Source organism: Streptopelia decaocto, assembly GCF_964273445.1.
Source record: "Streptopelia decaocto genome assembly, chromosome: 2".
In the NCBI taxonomy this organism is placed as follows: domain Eukaryota; kingdom Metazoa; phylum Chordata; class Aves; order Columbiformes; family Columbidae; genus Streptopelia; species Streptopelia decaocto.
In genome coordinates, this window is record NC_138655.1 from 92,811,157 (window position 1) to 92,831,402 (window position 20,246).

The 20,246-nt window shown below is 44.4% G+C and overlaps 1 protein-coding gene across 6 annotated transcripts in view; it reads left to right on the plus strand.

Moving 5' to 3' along the window:
- Positions 1-1,424: 1,424 nt before the first annotated feature.
- Positions 1,425-20,246, plus strand: part of HIVEP1 (HIVEP zinc finger 1) — a 125,780-nt gene continuing 106,958 nt past the window's right edge. For 3 of the 6 annotated variants that reach the window (XM_082047068.1, XM_082047063.1, XM_082047069.1), the window contains exons 1-2: positions 1,425-1,551; positions 5,492-5,638. In XM_082047068.1, coding sequence (XP_081903194.1) covers positions 5,599-5,638 — 40 coding nt within the window. In that variant the 5' untranslated portion in view covers positions 1,425-1,551; positions 5,492-5,598. Of the gene's footprint in view, positions 1,552-2,654; positions 2,857-3,668; positions 3,762-3,842; positions 4,045-5,491; positions 5,639-20,246 lie in introns of those variants that run through there. The other 3 variants (XM_082047065.1, XM_082047064.1, XM_082047066.1) reach the window with 3 other exon arrangements.

The following is a 20,246-nucleotide window of genomic DNA, read 5'->3' on the forward strand; positions in this document are numbered from 1 at the left end:
TCCTTTTTTTTGCTGAGGGGAAAAAAAAGAAGCCACAAAAAGATGAAGTGGTCCGCCCAGGATAAACAGCCTGTTATTGCCACCTCTTCCAGGCTTCCCCAAGGCTGCCCCCCAGGACTGTGTTTTCTGCTTGCTGGAGCAGATTGGGGAGCCTGTTAGAGCAACACCAAGCTGTGCTGGAGATGGCTCTTTTGGCTCCTACCTCTGCTTGTTTGAGGTGAGCAGGCTGAGGAGTGTCACCAGCCCACAGCTGCCTCTTCCACCGCTTTTCCAGATGGCTATGGGAATAGCCTCAAGGGGCCGGACTTCCAGTTCTGTGTTTTGTCCTCTGACCCAAACTGAATTTGAGATGACTGGTGTAATGCTCAAGGGTTGATCAGCTGGCACCATGACATGCTCCACGCCTCCCTGGGGACCTGTCTCCTCTTTGACACTTCATTGAGTCATTCTTGTAAAGACACTTTGTGCTTGTTTGCAGAGTGCTTATTATATTTCTGTGCATAACCATATAGCGAGAGGGCTGGATTTTCGTGCTCCTGGGTGAGATGCAGCTTGACTTATTCTAGTAGAAGAACAGTTTCCCCGGTGGCTCCAGGGGGTTTGCTGTTGTCCTTCATTTCAACCTCCACGTCAGACCATCTACTTTGAACTTAGTGAGGTTGCTTGCAAAGAGATTGGTGACCTAGGACTTCCCTCAGCAGCAGCTGTGGTGGGACCTTTTTTTGAGCTACCCCTGCACCTTCCTGCCTTGGTTTCTCCTGTGTGAAATGGGGATGAAAGTACTCATCTGTATGAAAACCCACCCTGCACGATTAAATGCAGTTTGAAAGAAGGCCCTGTGAAAAACTCGAAGACTCTGAAAATGTTGGCAGGCCCTGGTCTTACAGGAGAAGGATGTAGCACAGCCAAAGCTCTTACAGCTCAGCACAAGGGCTGCCAGGGGAGCACCGGCATGGGAGGAGAAAGCACAGTGTGGCAGGGTGAGAAATATTTAATTGGGTTTATTTGCTGAAGACATCACGTGCTGGCTCCAAACGTAAAACCTGACAGAAAATCCTAGCGGTAACAAAAAGTTGCCAACATCTCTTTGTCAGAGAGTTTGGGTAAAAAAAAAAAAAAAAAAAAGAAAAAGAAAAAAAAAAGAAGAAAAAAAAAACCCAAAAGTCCTCCTTCTTCAGCACTAAAAGCCCAGCCCCGGCCCCCTGCTCTCCACCTCGCCTTCTCGGGGGAGGTACCGCGTTTCCCGGCGGTGGGGGCCGTGCCTCCCTGCCCTGTGGCGGGGGGGCAGCCCTTGGCCGGGCAGGGTGACCCCGCTCGGAGCGCACACACTCACACAGACACAGCTGATGCAGGAACCCACTGGCCGCGGCACAGCCCCCCGCCCCGGCAAAACCCGCGGCCAGGGCCAAAAAAGGGGCGCCGCGGCGGAGAGCACGACGCGCCTCCTCCTCGTATTTCCTCCCCCGCCCACTTCCAGCGGCGGAGGGGCTCGCTGCCGCCGGCTGCCGCCCGGGATGAAAAGTTAGCGGCGGCAGGATGCGCGCCGGGGCGGTGAGTTTTCCGCGGCAGCGCTGGGGCGCGGTGGGCCGGGCCCGGCGCTCGGGGCGCGGGGGAGCCCGGCGGGGCGGGCCGGCGGCGGGGAGCAACCTTCGGGATCCCCTCCTGGAGCCTCGGCTCTCTGCGTCTGTGTGAGCGCGTCCGGCCGTGCCGGTGCCCCGGGGCCCGGGCCGCGGCAGGGGGGAGCGCGACGCGCACCGGTGCAGCGCCCCGAGCGGCGGGGAGCTGGGGGCGCGGCGGTAACTTTTGCCCTCGGGAGGAGACCCCGCTCCAGGCCGGGCCCAGGCGCGGCCGCCGCGCGGGACCCTCGGAGGAGACCCCGGGGCGCCGCGCAGCCTCCGGCCGGGGGTGGGGGGAGGCAGCCGGTGAGAGGCCGCGGGGTCCCGCCGGGCAGGGGGAAGCCGGCTCGCGGCGCGTCTGTTGCGCCTCGCGCTGCGCCGCCGTCCCTCCCCCACCGGGCCGCGAGGAAACCCCCTCGGTGACCCCTCCCCCGACCCCTCCCCCCCCTCCGCCCGCCCGGGCCGGGGAAGGGGGCGGGGCCGGGAGACCCGGTGACGTCACTGCTCTCGGGCCCCGCTTCCTGCAATAGAAAGTGAGAGAAGGTAAAACACCCCCCGCCCCCCCTTCCTCCCCCTCCCCCCCCGCGGCCCGCTCCGCTGCCTCGCGCCCCTCCCCCCGCCAGTGACCGGGGCGCCAGGGGGAGGGGCGGGGCGGGGAGCGCGTCTCTCCCCGAGGGGAGCCCGGCGGATGCGCTGAGCCCGCCCGTGCCTGCCGGCCCTCCCCCGCCGGGCCCGCCCCGCCCCTCCCGCCTGTCAGGGGAGGCTCCATCCCCCCCCCCCCCCCCCCCCGCATTGTGTGTGTGTGTGCCCCCCGCTTCATCGCTCCGGGGGCCGCGGGGTCGGTCGGCTCCCGCGCGGGACATGGCGGGGGTGGGCGGCCGGAGGAGGGGTCTGCCGCGGGGGGAGGGCGCGGCCGGCCGGCACGGCGGCGGGGGGCTGCGGAGGGGGGGCCGTGCCGGGGGGCGGCGCCTTGGCCGGCCCGGGGGGACGGTGCATGGAGGAGGAGGAGGAGGAGGGGTGGGTGTCGGTGCCGGGCTGTGTGTGCGTGTGCGCGGCCGGGCGCGGCGGCGGCGCTGGGTCATGTTTGTGTTTGAGGTTGTCAAGTGAAGGAGCCTCCTGGCCCCCCCTCGCTCCGCTTTCCTTCCCCCCCCACCTCCCGCCGCCGCGCAGGGGTCGCCGCGCTCCCCGCCGCTGCCGCCGCCATCAGCCGCTGCTGCCGCCGCGCCGGCCCCTCCGCCAGGTTTGCAGCGGGCCCGCGGGGGGGCGGGAGGGGGGCTCGGGAGGCGCCGTGGGGAGGGGGGGGTACGGGGCGGGACGGGCGCTCCCCGCCGCGGCCGGCGCCCCCCTCTCCGCGGAGCTGCGGCAGCCACAACACAATGTGTCCTCCGGCGGCGGCGGCGGCGGCGGGGCGGGCGGGGACAGGGAGGACCGCAGGCCCCGCTCCCCTCTTCCAGCTCCCCCATCCCCGCCGGGTCGCCACGGCCCCTCCGGGACAAGCGGGGACTCAGCGCCCCGGCTGCGCCCGCCCGCGCTCCCCGGGGCTGCCGGCTGCCCCCCGAGCCCCAGGCGGGCAGAGCTCGGGAGGATTTACGTCCGGCCCCCCCTCCGCTCCGGCTTTGCAGCCGCGGTTGGGAGGGTGGGTGCCGCGGAGCCCCGGCCCGGCTCCTCCCGCCCCTGGCACCGCCGCCGTCCCCGCTGGGTGCCGGGCTGCGGCCGCCCCCCCGCTTCCCCCCTCCCCCCCCCCCGGCATGTGTGCAGCGCTTTGTTCGGTGCGGCGTTGCAGAGGGGTTTTCCCAGGCTCCTCCCTCTTTATTCATTCATGTTTTTTTTTTTTCCTCTCTCCCTTCCCTTTGCAACCCTGCTCGCACACACCGGCGGCTCTCGGGGCCCCGGGGCTGGCTGCTTCCCCGCTCCCTAATCTGCCGCTTTTTTTTTTCTTTTTTGGGGGGGGGGAGTGGTGGTGTGCGGTATGACCGCTGCGTTTGCGAAGGCCCCTTTTTCCTTCTCCCCCCCACCCCCCCTTTTTTTTTTTTTTTTTTTGTTCAAATTGAGGAGGGAGTGACTTTTTGCGTGGGTCCTGCAAGGTGTTTTGCGCCGTGGCTTTCACACGGCCATCTCTTTTCCCCGAAAGAATGAGTCCTGCTGGTGAGCGGGGGAAATTGGTGGTTTTAAAGCGTAAATAAGATGTCATTTGTGCTGCAGGGGAGCATCGGGAGGTGCTTGTGATTTACGGATACCCGGGGGATTTCAAACTCCTGCTCCAAATAACTTGCGTAAAGACGTGGCGGTGTTTATAATAATTATAAAAACCTCAGCCCTGCACCCAAGAGTAAAGGGGGCCTGCGGTTCAGGGGGAGTTTGTTGCTTCAAGCAATCCAGCCATTTCTCTATGTTTCCAGTTTGCATCCAAGACCAGGAAAACAGACCTGTTAGCATAAGGTTTTATTTTGTTTCTAAATCTGTCATCCTTGCAGATAAACTGGTATGAGTGAACAACTTGACAGGCTGTGTGCTCTGGTTTGGATTTTTCCCTGTTTTTCTCTTAACATGCAGCAAAACCCTAGTGAAGAACCATTAGTCTGAATAATATTTTCCAGCCTTCCTTTATGTCAGTTGCAGTCAGTTTCTTCTTCTGTTCTGGTCCTTTTATACAGCAACAGACAAAAGAAACATTAAAAATTAATGATTATGTTCCTCAACAGTCTGTAGACTGAAGGGCTGGTTGCAAGTAGTCTATTTTAAGTGGATTTGAATTCCACTTTTACAGGAAACCATGCTTGCTTTTAAAAAACAACAACCTAAATTAATATTTAGATGCTAAAAACTCTACATACTTCTTGAAGTAACTGTCCTTAATCATCTTGTCCATATTAGGAGCCGTTCTGAAGTTTATATAAATATTAAACATTTCTTCTTAGTGTTAGAAAAAGTCTGTTAACCTGAGACAGTGTTACTATTAAAACAAAAAAGTGAAAAGTTGTTAATGTTTTATTTTATTTAGCTGGAAGAGTCAGTCATTTTCTCTTTTAAGTTCTTGTGTGTTTAGCATACTTCTGTTGGAGATTTCACCTCCTGTAGGATTTCAGAAACTAAACAAAACGCATTTGAAAAGTAAGAAAGTTTTGTTAATCTTGAAAAAGAGGTAGGTATAGGGATGCAAATGTAGGTTCATGGCCAATTTAGTAGCAAATCTTTGTGAGGCCATTAAAAAAATTCCCTGGCCCGTGGGGTTTATCCGCAGCGGGGCTTTGCTGGCTGCCGGCTCCTGTCAGTGCAGGGGCTGCTGCAGCCTTGTAGGACCACGCCAGGGCAGAAACTTGCTCTGCAACAGCTTGCAGGTGGGCCAAGAGCCAGTGTGATTCTCTGCCGAAATACCAGCGTACAGCAGAAATATCCCATGGGGAGTTCTCCCAGACTTCCATGCTCTGTGTGAGGAACACCTGGGTAGCTGATGTTACAAAGAGGGTGCATTGTGGCTGACACAGTGTGTGTTTGCTCGCCGCTCTGCTCTCCCCCCCACCCTGAGATGAAGATCTGTATCTTGAAGCCTGATGTCAAATTTTGTTTAGTTTTCTGGATTTATTTGCATGGGACATGAGTTGTTGGAAGATGTTTTCTGGCCAGAAAACAGCTGACAAATGTGGAAAGTGTCTTAGCTTTCTCATGCTTCCTGAGTGATCCCAAAAGGAGTTTCACCCTCCTGTAGTTTTCTTAAGAGATCGGAACAGTTCACTCTGTAAAAAGATAGGTACAGAAACATTTCTTGCTCATCGCTAATTTCCGTGGCCATTTGAGGATGAAACGGAGCAGAAAGATATCTTTGTTTTCCCTACTAATGTGTATATATCTTAATTTTTCTTTCTCTTTTTTTTTAGCATATGGATTAACTGACCCCTTTGACAAGTTTATGGAGCTGCCATCTCTCTGCTTGCTGTACTTTCCATTTCTGAGAGGAGAAAGTGGTGTATGAGATCAGAGGAAAATGCCTCGGACAAAGCAGATACATCCTAGAAATCTGAGAGGTATGTAGCTGTCAACTGAGAAAGAAAAGCTCTTGGGAAACTCAGTTGCAGTTTCAATTACGAGGTTAAAGTAATACGTATTGAAGAAGTCTGTTTTGATCCAAAAATCGTTTGCAAGCAAGTTTTAGGAGTCACCCACAAGACAGCTCTAATTTTGAGATAAATAAGTGGAATCTGTTCTTATTCCTGCAGTCTGTGTGCTTGACAGCATTCTTGAAACCCTCCAGCTTACAGCAATAACGAACATGAAGTTTGAAAATGTAAAGGAAAATGTAGTTTCCTTACCAGAGTATTTACAGTTGAAATATACAGGGAGGTGGGAATTGCGTGTAATGTAGAAGCAGTACAAGATGCGACAGCCGGTAGTTGTTTTTCTTAATAGTAATCAGTTTGCCTTGCTTTGGAGGGGATCAGACTCCCTTCCCATGCATGCCTTTGCACTATTTATCGTCTCTGTCACCCACGCTGCCTCAGGAATTGCTAGGTTTGACCTTGGTCTCCTCACTGTCCTGCCTTCACACAGCCGAACGGTAGATCCTTGGCTTTGGAAAGGAGCAAGCAGGCAGGTGACCTGTTCCACAAACTGGCAAGATTTTTATATCCAGACATTTCCTTGAACAAAATCCCAGTGTGCTTAACCGAGCCCAGGATTGGCAGATAAGCATGAGGAATCTGATCCTGTGATTATTTGTTACTGTCTTGGTAGAAGTGGCCCTGGAGGGACTAAATGAGGGGAAAAATGCAGGTCAGTTGATGAACAGATGTGTATGTTGAGGGAGAATGCGCTTCCATCCCCACCCTCGTACGCAGCTTTCGGGAGAACATGCTTCCACCTGCACCCTCATGTCATCAGCTTTTTTAATGCATACTTTCAAGTTGTGTGGAAGCATCCCTTCAGAGAATAGAAGCAATTACGAAGCTGCAAACAACATAAAGTTTAAGGGACACGGACAGGATTTGATTCCCATTTTAACTTTGTATGCCAAAACTCAGCAAACATCCGCGTGTGTTTCAGTGAGTTTACAGCTGGGAGGCTCTCAAGTGTGAGCCTATACAGCTGTATCCGAGACCTCGTCTTTGTGGACTGTGTCACTGCCATCACTAGCAATCTTCTGCTGGACAAGACATCTCTGCAGTGTCTTTAGTCAGGAAGTGCTGGGCAGCCTTGCTCGGTTTGATGGATAAACCTCCGTCACACATCAGGAATTTCACATTTAGGTGATGCCGTTTCCCCTTCTTACTGAACGTGAAGCAATAAATTAGAGCCTGATTTTCAGTATTGCTGTTTGCCAGGTTGCTGACATAGCTGAGCTTATGTTTTCTGATCAAATTTGAGAGTGATCTAGCTTTAGTACTGTCTGATATCTACTCTTGTATTGCTTGAAACTTAAGAGGAGTTCAGTCTATTGTAAAGCTTTCTATTTGCTGAAGTAAATGCATTTAAAATAAATAATCTAATTAACTCTTAATTGTGTAAGAAATTAATTGCATTTTTTTTTGTCTTGTGTAATTTCCCCAGTCATTTAGCTTTTGTTGCTCCCTGTAATAGCAGTTTTCATCAGTTCCTGTTTTTCCACAACTAATGGAGTTCTTGAATGAATTAAGATGGGTTAAATGTTGAGAAGGGAGATAGATGTATACAGTGAACCCATAATTTGAAATGATGTTGGAATGGTTACATGATTGTTAAAACTACACAGGTGCTGGAAACTTCAACATGTTGTAAGCATATATCACTACTATCATGGGTTATTAGAGGTGAAGTGATTTGAAAAATCAGTTTACTTCTCATTTAATTATTCCCTATTTCCATTTTTAGTCTAGATAATGAGGAGAACTGGATTTCAGTTTCTTTAGTCATTTTATCAGTCTCTGAGAATATTGCAGAAAATATTTGTTTAAACCCTCATTTTTTACTGGAACTTGAGGATGCTGAAAGATTTCACAGATCTGTTTCTGACAGCTGCTTTTTACTGTATGCAAAGTTAGGCCCATCTTAAGTTGACCATCTTACCATTTAAACTGTAAAAATTGTGTTGCACCTGTGGTTTAGCTCATGGTAATTAGTACTGATGGTAACTAAATCTGCAAAAAGAATAAATGTCTGTGGTCGAAGGTGAAAATCATCAAACTCTGAGGTTTTATAACTTTCGGAAAACAAAGATGTAAGGTGAAGCAACCTGTATTTTTAGGTTGAAAGGTATTTTTAAGTTGTCTAAACCTGATTGTCACCTTTTGTACCATGTACAAAAAACGCTCTGTGGCCTTACTTGGCTTTTCTCTCCCTTGTCTCACCTCCTCTCATTGCCTCATAGTGATCAAATCACCAACAGGTTAACTGGACTTGTCCAGAGCCCGTCAATGTTTAACTTTTTTGAGAGATCACTTTGGAACAACCCTTGACACTCTCTGTCCCGTTGTGCATCAGATGAGTTACTTGGGTTTCACTTGCAGTCCAAATCAGTCTGGAGAATGAACAACCAAGTCCAATAACCGAGAGTATTTTGCCCTAAAAAAAGCCCAACACAATCCCTCTTTCCCCCCCCTAAAGAAACACCACACAGGAAAAAAAAAACAGCAAACCAAACCACTATACACACTCCCACTACACACACTCTCATTAGTTAATTTGAGGTTTTCTGCAGCACAGGAATAAGTTTTGAATGTTTTAATACTGCCTGTGTTTACCACAAGCAACTTTATTGTCTAGGGAAAATGAAGTAGAGTTGTTTAACATAGAGAGCTAAATTTAAGATTTTGGCAGGAAACCTTAAGGCTCTTCTTTCTGTGACATGGCTTTATTTTACTCATTTTGTATACTTCTGAGAGAGCTGACAGCCCTTGGCAGATTAGCACTGGCCCTGAAGTATTTGGATCAGTGAAGATCAAATTTATTTTTTGGTGGGTTTTTTGTATGCTGAGGCTCTCTTCCCCCTCCCCCTTCTTGGCTTTCACTGTCTGTTTTTAGATGAGTCAATATAGTGCTATACGAACCTGATTTTTACAGCAGGAAAAAAGAAACTGTATCCAGAGGACAGGATATAGGAAGCATTATTAAAAAAAAAAAAAAAAAAAATCAGTTAGCCGTTTGTTTTCATGACTGTGTTAGCGACATGGTTTTAATTGCCGAATGTGGCTCAATATGTGTGTTGTATCTGAAGGGCTCAAATAAGGCACCTGCTGTGATGTGCTCACATCATTATGTTGTTTTGTCACATAGACCTTCCCTCCTTTTCGCTGCAAATATGTCCTTAACTTGAAAAATGTTGCCACCCTGTTTCCCCCAAAATAAGACAGGGTCTTATCTTAATTTTTGTTCCAAAACTTATTACTTTTTTACATATATAGCTGCCTGGACACTATGTAAATTGACTTTGTTTAATGAACTGTAACTAGGGCTTATTTTTGGAGTAGGGCTTTTATTTTGAGCATCCTCCAAAATCCTGAAAAATCATGGGCTTATTTTTGGAGAAACAGGGCATCAGCAGTGAAGTCATGGTCATCCCCAGAAGTAGGGATGAGCAGCTAAAATTTGAGGGAAATTACAGTTTTGCAGGTCTCAAGAGGATATGGATATGGATTCGATGCATGCAAGTTCCAAAAAATGGTTAGTAGTTTCAAAAGTGAAGGCCAAAGGCATGCCTAGGAAAAGCCTGGCATGGGTTACCTGTTGGCTACATGGCTGGAACTGAGACTTTAAGCAGGTCTTCCTGATGTTGTCTTGGTCTCCGAAATTTTTCAGTCACGTATCATGTTGCTAATGAAAAGCATCATCAGTTCCCCCCACCCCCCAAAAATGTGTGCCGTGAAAGAGGAAAACATCTGTCTTATTCAGACATCCAGAGGTCATTTTTTCTTAATTTACTCTATTTGTTGCATGATGGTTTAGCCCACTAAAACTAACAAAAGACTACTTTGCATGCAGTTGCACCCTGTATTTACACGGCCAATTGATACAGAAGTGTAACAAAACATTTCACAGAAGCTGTCATGTATTCCCAGAAGTACAGTTACATTAGAGAATCATGCTTTTAGCAAGGCTGAGTGGGCTTGGTTTGTTGTCAGATGGTTGTGAGGATATAGAAGGAAAAAAGCCTCATATTTTCCTTTACTTAAAAGTACCCAGTTGCAGAGTTTAAAATGAAAACTCATTTATTATGTGTACAGCGTTTAGCATGGTGCTCTGATTCACCAGTATAAAACTGTAACAGAAATGTTTTGAACTTAATCTCTTTCTAGATAAGCCTTCTGTTATTTTTCAGAGTACAAGTTGTTGCTCTTTCTGTTTTTGCTTCTCAGTCAAATATTTCTATTTGAAACAAATGGTGGATGGGCCCAACAAATGGTGGATGGGCCTGTGAAGTTCAACAGCTGTCTCCAAATCTTTTAACACTTTGCGTTTGATAAGGAAATGCAAGTATAATATGAATAGCCTTGCTCGACAGCTTGATAGCTTTGCATTGATCTGAAAACCGTGTGTAAGTTTGCTGGAAAGCTGGATACATTCTGGGTCTTATGATGTCCAAAAGAGCTAGGCATCTATTGTGGCTTAAGTGAGATTTAGCAAAAGCTCTTTGAGTTGGTTTACAATTGTAATGTGTTTTCAGTACTGAAATAGGCCTGTCTACACTGAAAGCTAACAGGTTGATATTTCTTATTAGTGTTTGGTCATGTAGTTTATAAAATTTGAGAATTGGTTGGTGTACTGGTGTGCTGTGTTCATGATTGGCATCGAATGACTTGAAAAAAAATCCCTGAACAAACACTGAGACTTCTCAAAGCTCACTTCTAGAACTTATGCTTGTTTGGTTCAAAAGAAGTGTGCAAGCACAACATTTGACTTTTGGGTTTTGGTATTGGTTTTGGCACAAAAATGATACTCCCATACGGAATATTTCTGAGGGGTTGTTGATGCGGTATTGGTACATCAGGAGTACTAGTGTCTGTGCTCTGTGGCATACCTGTGGACATCTGTAAAGATGTTGCATATGTGTCTTGCTCAGATTTCTGGAGCATGTGTAAGCTGGAACAAGAAGTCAGAGCTTTGACTCAGTGACTTTGATATGTAAATATCCCTTGATTTGGCAGTGGTTCTTGCTTCTGCATATCAGATTGCTTCTTAAAATTTATTGTACAAACTAAATTTGAAACTAAAACCTCCCTCATGAAGGTAGAAAGAGTGCATGGCTCTGTTTGCATATTGTCAGCTGGAGTACCAGGAGATGCACCTGTAATACAGTGAATAGACTAGATCTCTTGTACACCGTAGAAGTAGTCTCTGCATGCCTCATAGTCCTCATCTGGGATGTGTAATGATAGTGTTTCTCTTTTTTTGTTTTTGTTTTACTTGTTTATAGTGTAAGATCTTTAGGCTGTTTCTTTTGGTGTGTATGGTCCAACATCTTGCACATCAGAGATCATCTCGCCTGCACCCATTCAATTATATTGTAATGTGAATAATGTCTATATGTCACAAGTTTAACATGTTACATGTTAAAACTGTACAAAATACTCTGTGGTGTAAAAAAAAAAGGCTGGATTTAAAACTGTAATTTGCCACCCTTTCACATCACCTGTCCTGTCTCTGACTCTCTGTTACGTGTCCCTAAATTGGATGATGTGTTTTCAGTGGGACCTAGTCCTGTTTACTGCACAGAATGGTTGGGGCTTATGTCAGTAGCCACGGGTGATGGACAGAAGCCTGCTGCGAGTAGGTTGCAAGAGGGGAAGGAATGGTAGGGTGGATAAGACTGTTCAGCATTGCCTTGAGATGACTGCCTTTAATTTCTGTCTCTGACATTGAGTTTCTTATGTGAGACTGAGTGATTTCGTTGCACTAAACCTTTGCAGCCAGCCACTAATTGCATGTGCTGTGTTTTGCCTGTGTTGAGACGCCTATGCAAAAGTTCCGAGTTTCTGCAACAGCTGTGGTTGGTCCACTATGGCTACAATTTGGATGTAAAGCACCGCAAAAGTACTAAGTAGCTTCTAAATAAATAAATAAATAAATAAGAATGAATAAATTAAAAAATAAATAAATTAAAAATAAACAATAAACAATAAATAAATTAAATAAATAATAAATAAATTAATTAAATAAATAAAATAAAATAAAAATAAAAATTAAAAAATAATAATTAATAAATAAAAATAAAAATAAATAAAAATAAATAAAATAAATAAATTAATTAAATTAAATAAATAAAATTTTAAGTAAATAAATAAATAAATCAGGGTCTAGGTTACTGAAGTGGGAGATCCACAGTTAACCAACACTTTTTGCAGATCTCTTTGTGTCTCTGTTTTCTGCCTGTAAATTGACGATACTGGTACCACAGCAGCTGCTAAGGGTTGGGAAGATATAGTTGTTAGTGTTGTGAAGCAGGTGCTTGGAGGCTAAATAATGGAAAAGTTGATGAAGAAACTGGTAGTCAACAGAGCCAAGCAGTGAGCACAGCCTGTTTTGTGCACTGGTTCAATTTGCGTTAACACCCTTACTTTTGGCATTCTCCAGGTTCTAGCCGCTTCGCTTCACAATCTTAACATTTAAAAGGTATTCTTAAAGGTTACTTCCTAGCTTTTAAAATAGCAAACTAAAAGACCAAGAAATTCCACCGTATTGAACCACGACACTTCTCATATGAGTCATTGACGTGTTGGGACCTCTAAGTGCAAGGCAGGCTTTCACCGTGTGCTGGTGTACCCCACATGGACCAGGAGAGTGGAGAAGGAAATTGCTGTCATCGGTGAGTGCTCATCATCATCCTGCAGAGTTTCGAGCTGTTGCTGAGAAAGCACCTGCAGCCAGGAGGGAGTACTCACTGCAGGAGAAGTCTCCAGAGAGGAGCATCTTTAATGTCATTGTTTCCCACTTGGTTTTGAGACGGGTTGAAGCCATCGCCGATGGAGGAGGAGGAAGTGAAGAGGTCCTACCTTCCCCCAGCTCAACACTTGTTCCCCATGTTGTGTTGCCCTCCTCATTGCTGTGTTTGCTGGCCCTGCAGTGGGAGAAGCAGCGGTACCCAGAGTGAGTTCCACCAGTATCATGGGCCGGGGGCTAATTTTTGCACTGGGTTGGTTGGTTCCCTGATGCTGTACACCCCAATGCTGCGGTGGCCGCCTGGGAGGGACAACACAGAGCCTCCTGTTTGTGCTTGTTGTGAAACTATGTTGGAAATCCCTTATTTGCCACGTGTAAGCAGCAAGCTTTTTGAGCTTCTTTGATTGTCCAAAGACAGGTATAGATTTCCATAAGGATAACAAAAGGTGTGTCGCTTATTTCTGGTTTCTTTGCTTTTCCCTCCAGAACCCTGCTTCTGTTGGCAAATTTAAAAACTGGGAAGCATTGGAGGTTCTTAATGGATATCTTTAAGAATTGTAGTGTACTGGTAAACCAGCAGGAAACTGAGCTGGTCTCTGTTGACACCTTAATTAAAAATAAAATAAAACATTCCCTCACAAATTTGGTGTAGAACATTCATTCAGAATGAACAAATGTTGGCTAAGATTTAAGCAATTAAAAAGAGGTCCAGAAAACCAAACTTGATTGTAGCTGGCACTGTCAGCTTTGAACATGTTTTTATAGATTTCTGCATATGCACACTAAATATTAGGAAAAGAAAATGGGGATAATGCAGAGTCTGCTGGACACAGACAGTGGCATAAATAGGTGCTTTCCGAGGGAGTTAAAATAACATGAAGAAGGATAGAAGCATGGTATTCTATGTATCAGGATTGCAAAGAAATGCCTGCAAGAATGTTGATGAAAGAAAAATAATAGAGGAAAGAGCCTAGTTCTGTTCTCTTGATCGTAAAGAGCAACAAATTTTATTTTTTGTGGAATAGAAAATCATAACAAATGCAGTTAAAATTAGGCTTGAGCTGGAAGAAATTGGTGAAGGGGAGGGTTAAAAAAAATGGAAATCATACTGAAACAAAAAAAGCAGCCATGAACTGGGGCTTGAAAGCACAGTATAAGCCAGTTAGATTTTTTTTTTCAGAATATAGTGCAGTGGAAACAGTGCAGATCTGTAACTCTGCCTCACCTTTCTGTCCTGTATCTTCTTTATTGCTAATCGAGCGTGGAGTAGGAAATGCTGCAGAATTTGACATTTGCTGAAGCATGAACCTCAGTGTGGTAGGAAGGTCATGAAAAAAATTGCATCTGTGAAAAGAGAAACAAAAAGTATGATTTCAGCAGTTGCTGTTTTAAACATTTCTATTAAAGCAGGCGGTTGGCTCTGGGATGAAACTGAGTCCAGTCTGTTGAGCCCAGGAGCAAGTACATTCTGAAAGAGTCTAGCTTTCTTACAAGCATTTAGAACAATATGACTTTTTGTTTCTTTGTTTGTTTAAATTGTTGCATCTCAGAATAGATTTTGAGTTGCTGTGAGTGTGTAAGGTAACTTAATGTGTGTGTGGGATCTATATGTGTGAACTTAAAAAACCAACCAAACCAGACCCCCAAGGGCCACTTCCAATGTGTAACCATTAGAGATTAACATGTAAACAGCAAAATCCTGGATAGGCTGGAGAAGCTTGGTTGAGAGAGTCTCCTGGTGGGTTTATGGTAATCTACATCTTAAAGGGCTGTCATTAAAAGGGCAAATGCTTATGGTCTCATGATTTTCTTAATTGACTTTTTCCTGCTTTAAAGCTGTGCAAGTTTCTCTATTGGCACACATGTCAGGATTTTCAGACTTTGAAGGCATCGGTCCAGGAGGCTTTGCAGTTGTGGGCTGTGTGACTGCACAAGTCTTACATCTAGCCCAATAAACTTCCCAAGAGCGTAGTTACCATTTAAAAATATCTTGTTGCACTGAATTCTTATTTGCAGTGCAGTACTGTTTCCTTCAAACTTGTTGTGCTTGAAAGGGTTTGCGTGATAAAGACTTACCTGCTGCTCAAGGCGAGGACGAATTCCTGGCCCTTGGTGGGGTGGGCAGGAGTGCAGGACCTTGCTCAGGGAGCTCAGTAACAGCACACAGTTGTCTGTTAGGGAGTAGCATCTGACTTAACACTTTGCAAAATTGCTGGAGAGGTGAAAACTATTGTTTTTTTCCTAACCACAGTCACTCAGTATCACCAAAACAGTCAACCTGTTAGCCCACCTTGAAGTACTGAGGAAGCTTAGAAAAATACTCCGGTTTTGGAGTTGTGTTGTTTTGGTTTGGTGTTTAATGCTGAATAATTTCTAAATACTTTTTATTCCCTTTCATGGCATGAATTTTGAGTTTCTTCTTACAATCACAAAATTTTATTTCAAATTGCAAAGTGCTCTAAATATTTATGCTGGAAGATGTAAAGGAGACTTCCTAGAGCTACACATTTTCAAAGAGCTGTTTATACCAGTATATATTTTTCCTAGACTTGTTCATTCTTTGGTATGTTAGACTTCTATACTAAGCATTTCAGTTCAGTAATGTCTTATGAGATTATCGAGGGAGAAACTCAGGCTCTTATTCATTTGCAAAAGTATGATTTTTCCCTTGCTATGTTAAAACAGATGAATAAACTGGACTTCAGATTTCCAAATTAGATGAGTTGAGCAGAGTGCAGCCTTTCCCTCCACTTGCTTAAATGTACAACTCAGAATACTTACATTGAGAAGAAGGAGGGGACAAAAACCAAAACCCCGCGGCAGATGTTTGGAGCCTTCAGTGACGCATTTGTGGGGGAAGTGGGGAAGCTGTAGTTGGGTAGGCGAGGCAGTAATGTTTGTTTTTATGTAAAAGCTTTTTAAATGCCCTTGAAGCTTCTCTCAGAATGAGGCTGGTTGGTGAATATGCTGACTGAGCAATTCCCCTATGACCTTTGGTGGCAAGCTGAAGAAGAAATGTCTTTGTAACAATCCACAGGTTGTGAAAATCGGAAGGGGGATTTTTATTAAGGCAAAGCTGAAAAAGCCTGTGTGCTTGAAAATTTAATCTTAAGATTTTGCTGATACTCGTATAATCAAACCTGGTTAATGGGGTACACTGGGTGTAGCATCTTTAATTGCCAGCAGAAGCAAGCAGAGAATGCGTGTTCATATGTTAAAAACACCCTGTGACCTTTCTTCCTCCTGAATTCCCATGTGTTTAAAAGGTTAGCTCCCACCAAGTCCCCTTGGTAAATCCTTGGGGCAGCCCTCCTGGGCTGCGATGGGAGAAGGTCTGGAAGGAGCTGCGGGGAGGAGAAGCTGCAGTTCAGCAGGAGCCGGGGGCACAGCGTCGCTACAAAACACCCGTGTGTGTGTGTGTGTGTGTGTGTGTGTGTGTGTGTGTGTGTGTGTGTGTGTGTGTGTTCATAGTTACCTATGAAATATGTGGCTTACGCCCTGCCAGCGGTGGTAATCATGGAATATCCAGAGCACACCGCATGATTTCCTTTGATTTTTGGCCTAATTTGAGGGGATGGGAAGTAGAGTAAGTTAATGTTGAACTGTATTGTTTTTAACTACTGAGCTCTGTTAAGTCACATGGGAGATTGCACGCTTGGTCTTACCCTGAAGTTTGCAATGCAGACACAAAACAGAGCCAGGAAAAAGAAGTGTTTAGAAATGGCACTTAAACTGTAATTTCTGTGGTGGTTTTGCTGTTATGTTACCTATAAAGAATCTCTAGGCAGTGTGCTTTTTGAAGAGGAGTACATGTCTCTTGCACAGTAGATATAAAGATCTTACCTTTCTCCCTGATTCAGGATTTCTGACAGAAAGAAGTATTTCTGTCCCAGATCTGTGAAGGAAACACAATTGTGTATCTATTGGTTGTATTTGGAATATTTTGATCTGATTTTTATTAGCAAAATATATAATGTTCCAAAATGTTCCTCTAAGTATGTATACTGTAATAGTTTAGGAACTACGAAAATACTGAACTTTATTGCAGGGATAATTTAATAATTTTCAAACAAATCTTTATGTAGTGTTCACAGGGGGCTTACTGAATTAGTCTCAAGTATTGCATTCATTTGTTAATGGGGTTGGGATAGTACCTAGCTTTTTTCACTATAACAATCTATGGAACATTTCATTGTGTTTCCCACTGGTGTGTTTTTTTCTTTCTTTTAACCAAAATATATTTTTGTGCCAATAAAAGCTTACATTTATTTTAGAACACTGTGTATCCATGTTATGTCCACATGTTTCAAAACAGTGTTTTCTATCTTTTTGTTTCTTAAAATTCTAGAATATAACCTGAAACAGTGATGTAACTGCTGGAGATAGCAGAGGAATTGCTGTTCTGGTACCCGATGATTTAACTTCTGACTTGTGAAATGCAGTTTGTCTTGAGTTCCTCTTCAACAAGGCTTGGTCCAGGGATGGCTGTAGAACCTCATTTCTCACAGATGAGAAACCCGTTGCTGCAGTGGTAGAAAGAAAGAGCCAGTTTTTGTTGGGCTGCTAACACTGTGTAAACTGTCCATCTTCTCTCTCTTAGACTCATTGATCAGGCTGGTCATTTAGCCTGGATCAGAAGCCTTGCAGTCTGAACAGTTTATGGTTTCTGGAAGCTCTCAGTTGTCCTGATGTTATCCTCTCCATGTTCAAGAGTACTGTCAAGGCAAACTTCGAAATTCCTGGTGGAGCAGGTTGGGATCTCTCTTTGCCTGAGGGATCCCGGATCCCAGAGCGAGGGGCCACCATAGGCACATCGGGGCACGTCCCAGAGCTCATGAGAAGGTTTCACAGGCATCTGGGCAGGATTTGGACTCGGCACAAAACAGCTTTGAATGATTAATGTTCTTCCAGTATCTTATGGCTGGCTTCTATCACGCCTTTTCAAAAATAAATGAGTAGCACACTTCTTTTAAAGACTATAAGTTTAACTTTTTTCTTCACATCTTCCCCCAGTGCTGTATTTTATTTTCCCCGTTTTATGCTTTTTTTTTCCTGTGACTTCCAGTTCTCACTATCTGTGGCTATTGCTTCTCTACTTTTCTGCCTGCTATTGCAAATATAACCAATAGTCTAGCAGGCATCTAGGAAATAGGCAGATTCATAATATCATCTTATTCTTCCCTGATCTTTTCCTCTTGTTCTTAAGCCTCGCAAACCTTTCATATTGCTAATTTCTTACATGCTTCGGTTTGCTCCCTGAACAAATTCATAGGTATAAAGACATTTCTACTGAAGTGACCCTGAGTTTACATGATGAGCCCTTAAAATATAGGGTTAACAAACTATGTTCCTCAGGAATAACATCTTTACAGTGCTTTGAGAAAGCAGAACAAGGCATTTGCTATAGGGAAGTATGTTGTATTAAGAATTGGGGTACAGGGGGTTGAAGAATGTGGTGTCATGTCTGTAGCCTGCTCAGGAAGTATTTCCAAGTAATGGATTTTCAGCGTTCCTGAAAACCGACCCCATTATTTTAGGCAGTATTTGTACAAACAGTGTCTCCAAGCTGAAAGAGCAAGTGTGTGAGTGGTTGCATTTCTCATAGGTGTTTATAAACACATTTAGGACTGTTTGTAAATATAAAAAATTAGTTAATCTTGAAATAATTTGTCTAACTTTTACAGTAATTTTTGTACTTATTTCTTCCTTTTTTTTAAAGTTCTTGATTTCCCCATCCTGTAGGAGATTCACATTCAAGCAAGATTCACATTCAAGCAGCTTTTTTTTTTTTTTTTTTTAGTGCATCGAGGCTAAAAGATACAACCTGTTGAGATCCTTTCTTACGGAGCTTAGTATGTCTCCTGTGGTCAGGCATTAAAGGCTTGTTAATTTCTGATTTTCAATTTGACTGGGAAATAACAATTTGCACAGCATGCTAGTTACAGTCCTAGCTCACCGATGTTGGCTCACTCTAGTTGGATATATTAGTTGTAAAAAGCTATTTAAAAATCCTTGGAAACAGGGAGAAATATGAAAGTTAATGTCTTACAGGTGGAAAATAATAGCTTGAAAAGGATGTCGTGGTCAGTGTTTTCCAGAGCTGAAAGTTCCTGGTTAACCACTTACTTCTACAAGGGCATTCTGAACCTAGAAACACTTTAAAATCTACTGATGCGAGGAAAAGGGGCAGAGGAGACAAAGCCTGGTTTTAAGCTAACAGAAAGGCTTAACGTAGGTGCACAATTATGTACTTGTTACCTGCAAGTTAATTTCAGCCCTGCATTTCTAGTAAACACTGACGTAAAACACGTCTCATGAGCCAACGTTCTAACTAATCAGCTTTTTCTCCAAGAGGCTTTAAAAACACAGTTTTGACAACAGTAGCTAAGATAACATTTTACAGAAGAACCCCCAGTAAACAGAAAGAAAGCAAGCTGATAATCAGTTTTGATGAATGCATCTTCATTCCAGTATTTAAATATTTACATCCCGATTAGCATGTAGTTGCATTTAAATACAAAATTTTACTTTTGTGGAATTTGAGGCATGGAGAGTGGAGATAAACTCTCAGATGCTAAAGGCTGGGGCTGTCAGGTCAAAAAACGTGCAGGAGATGCACCCACCTCCTAAGCCTTGTAAAGTGATACCTGCATGACTGATATTTTCACACAGTTTTGGGATTATGGGATTTCTTAATCTGGCATGGGTAAAGGAAAAAGTGTGAAAGGGGGTTGGTTTTACTTTTTTATTTATTATTTTTGCAAATTTTCCTTAGTCTACAACAGCCTTAATTTAACTTTCATCTGAACTATTAAGGCTTTTGTTCATGAGCTATATGTCCTGCTCCTCATTTTTCTGAAGGCAAAGAAAGTTGAGTGTGTACAAAAGTTTGTGAGATTGTTCTATATTATTTTAAGAATTGCCAGTTTATGGCAGCATCTGATCATTCAAATCTGCATTTCCATTTTTTAATTTACTTCAATTATGCATTCAGAATAGTTACTATTTCTTATGTTGTTTTTTTTTTTTTTTTAATGTAAAAGCACTGATTCTTGTAACAGTTGTTGGGTACCAGAATATATAGCGTTTTACTTTGCTGACTCAATTCTGCTGCAAAGTTGAGACTTCTGGCCAGAAGAGCATGTACATCTTTCTGGGTTACAGGTCCTGACTTTATGAAAAGCTGACTGATTCCAAAGAAAGATTGGCCTGCCACGTAAGCACACCATAAAAAACCAAGCATCTGACAGCTCTGTGGCTTAAAGTAGTAGATCTGACACAGGCATATGGAAAATTCACACAACGGAGATACTGTATCAAAACAATTTCTGTAGAGAGGCAAAACCAAATCCTTTCCCTCCTTTCCTCCGTCCTTTGCTTTACCGTAACTCTCTGGTTTTTACATTGTTTGCTTCTCACGTTTTGCCTTTTAAATGATTCCTCTTTAAAAACCAACATCTGACAAAAGGATTGAACAGCTCCTTGAATAATTTTTAGGTGCAATGATTGAACTTTGAAGGGGAGTGTTCACATGGAGATGTCATCAGAAGGTAGGACGTTTTTGAAAGTCCATGGTCCCTCTTCCGCTTAATGTGACTGTCCGAAAGGAAAGAAGACATTTTGTACTCGTGCATTGGAAAGGAAATGCTTCTGTAGAATAATCTGACTGTCTTTCTTCCAAAGGAAACTTGATTTTCTTTCTGTGCCCTCGGATTACACAAACCTTTTACACATGGTATATCTTTGTTGCATTAGTTTTGATATGCTATGCAAGGTTTTGAATTAATC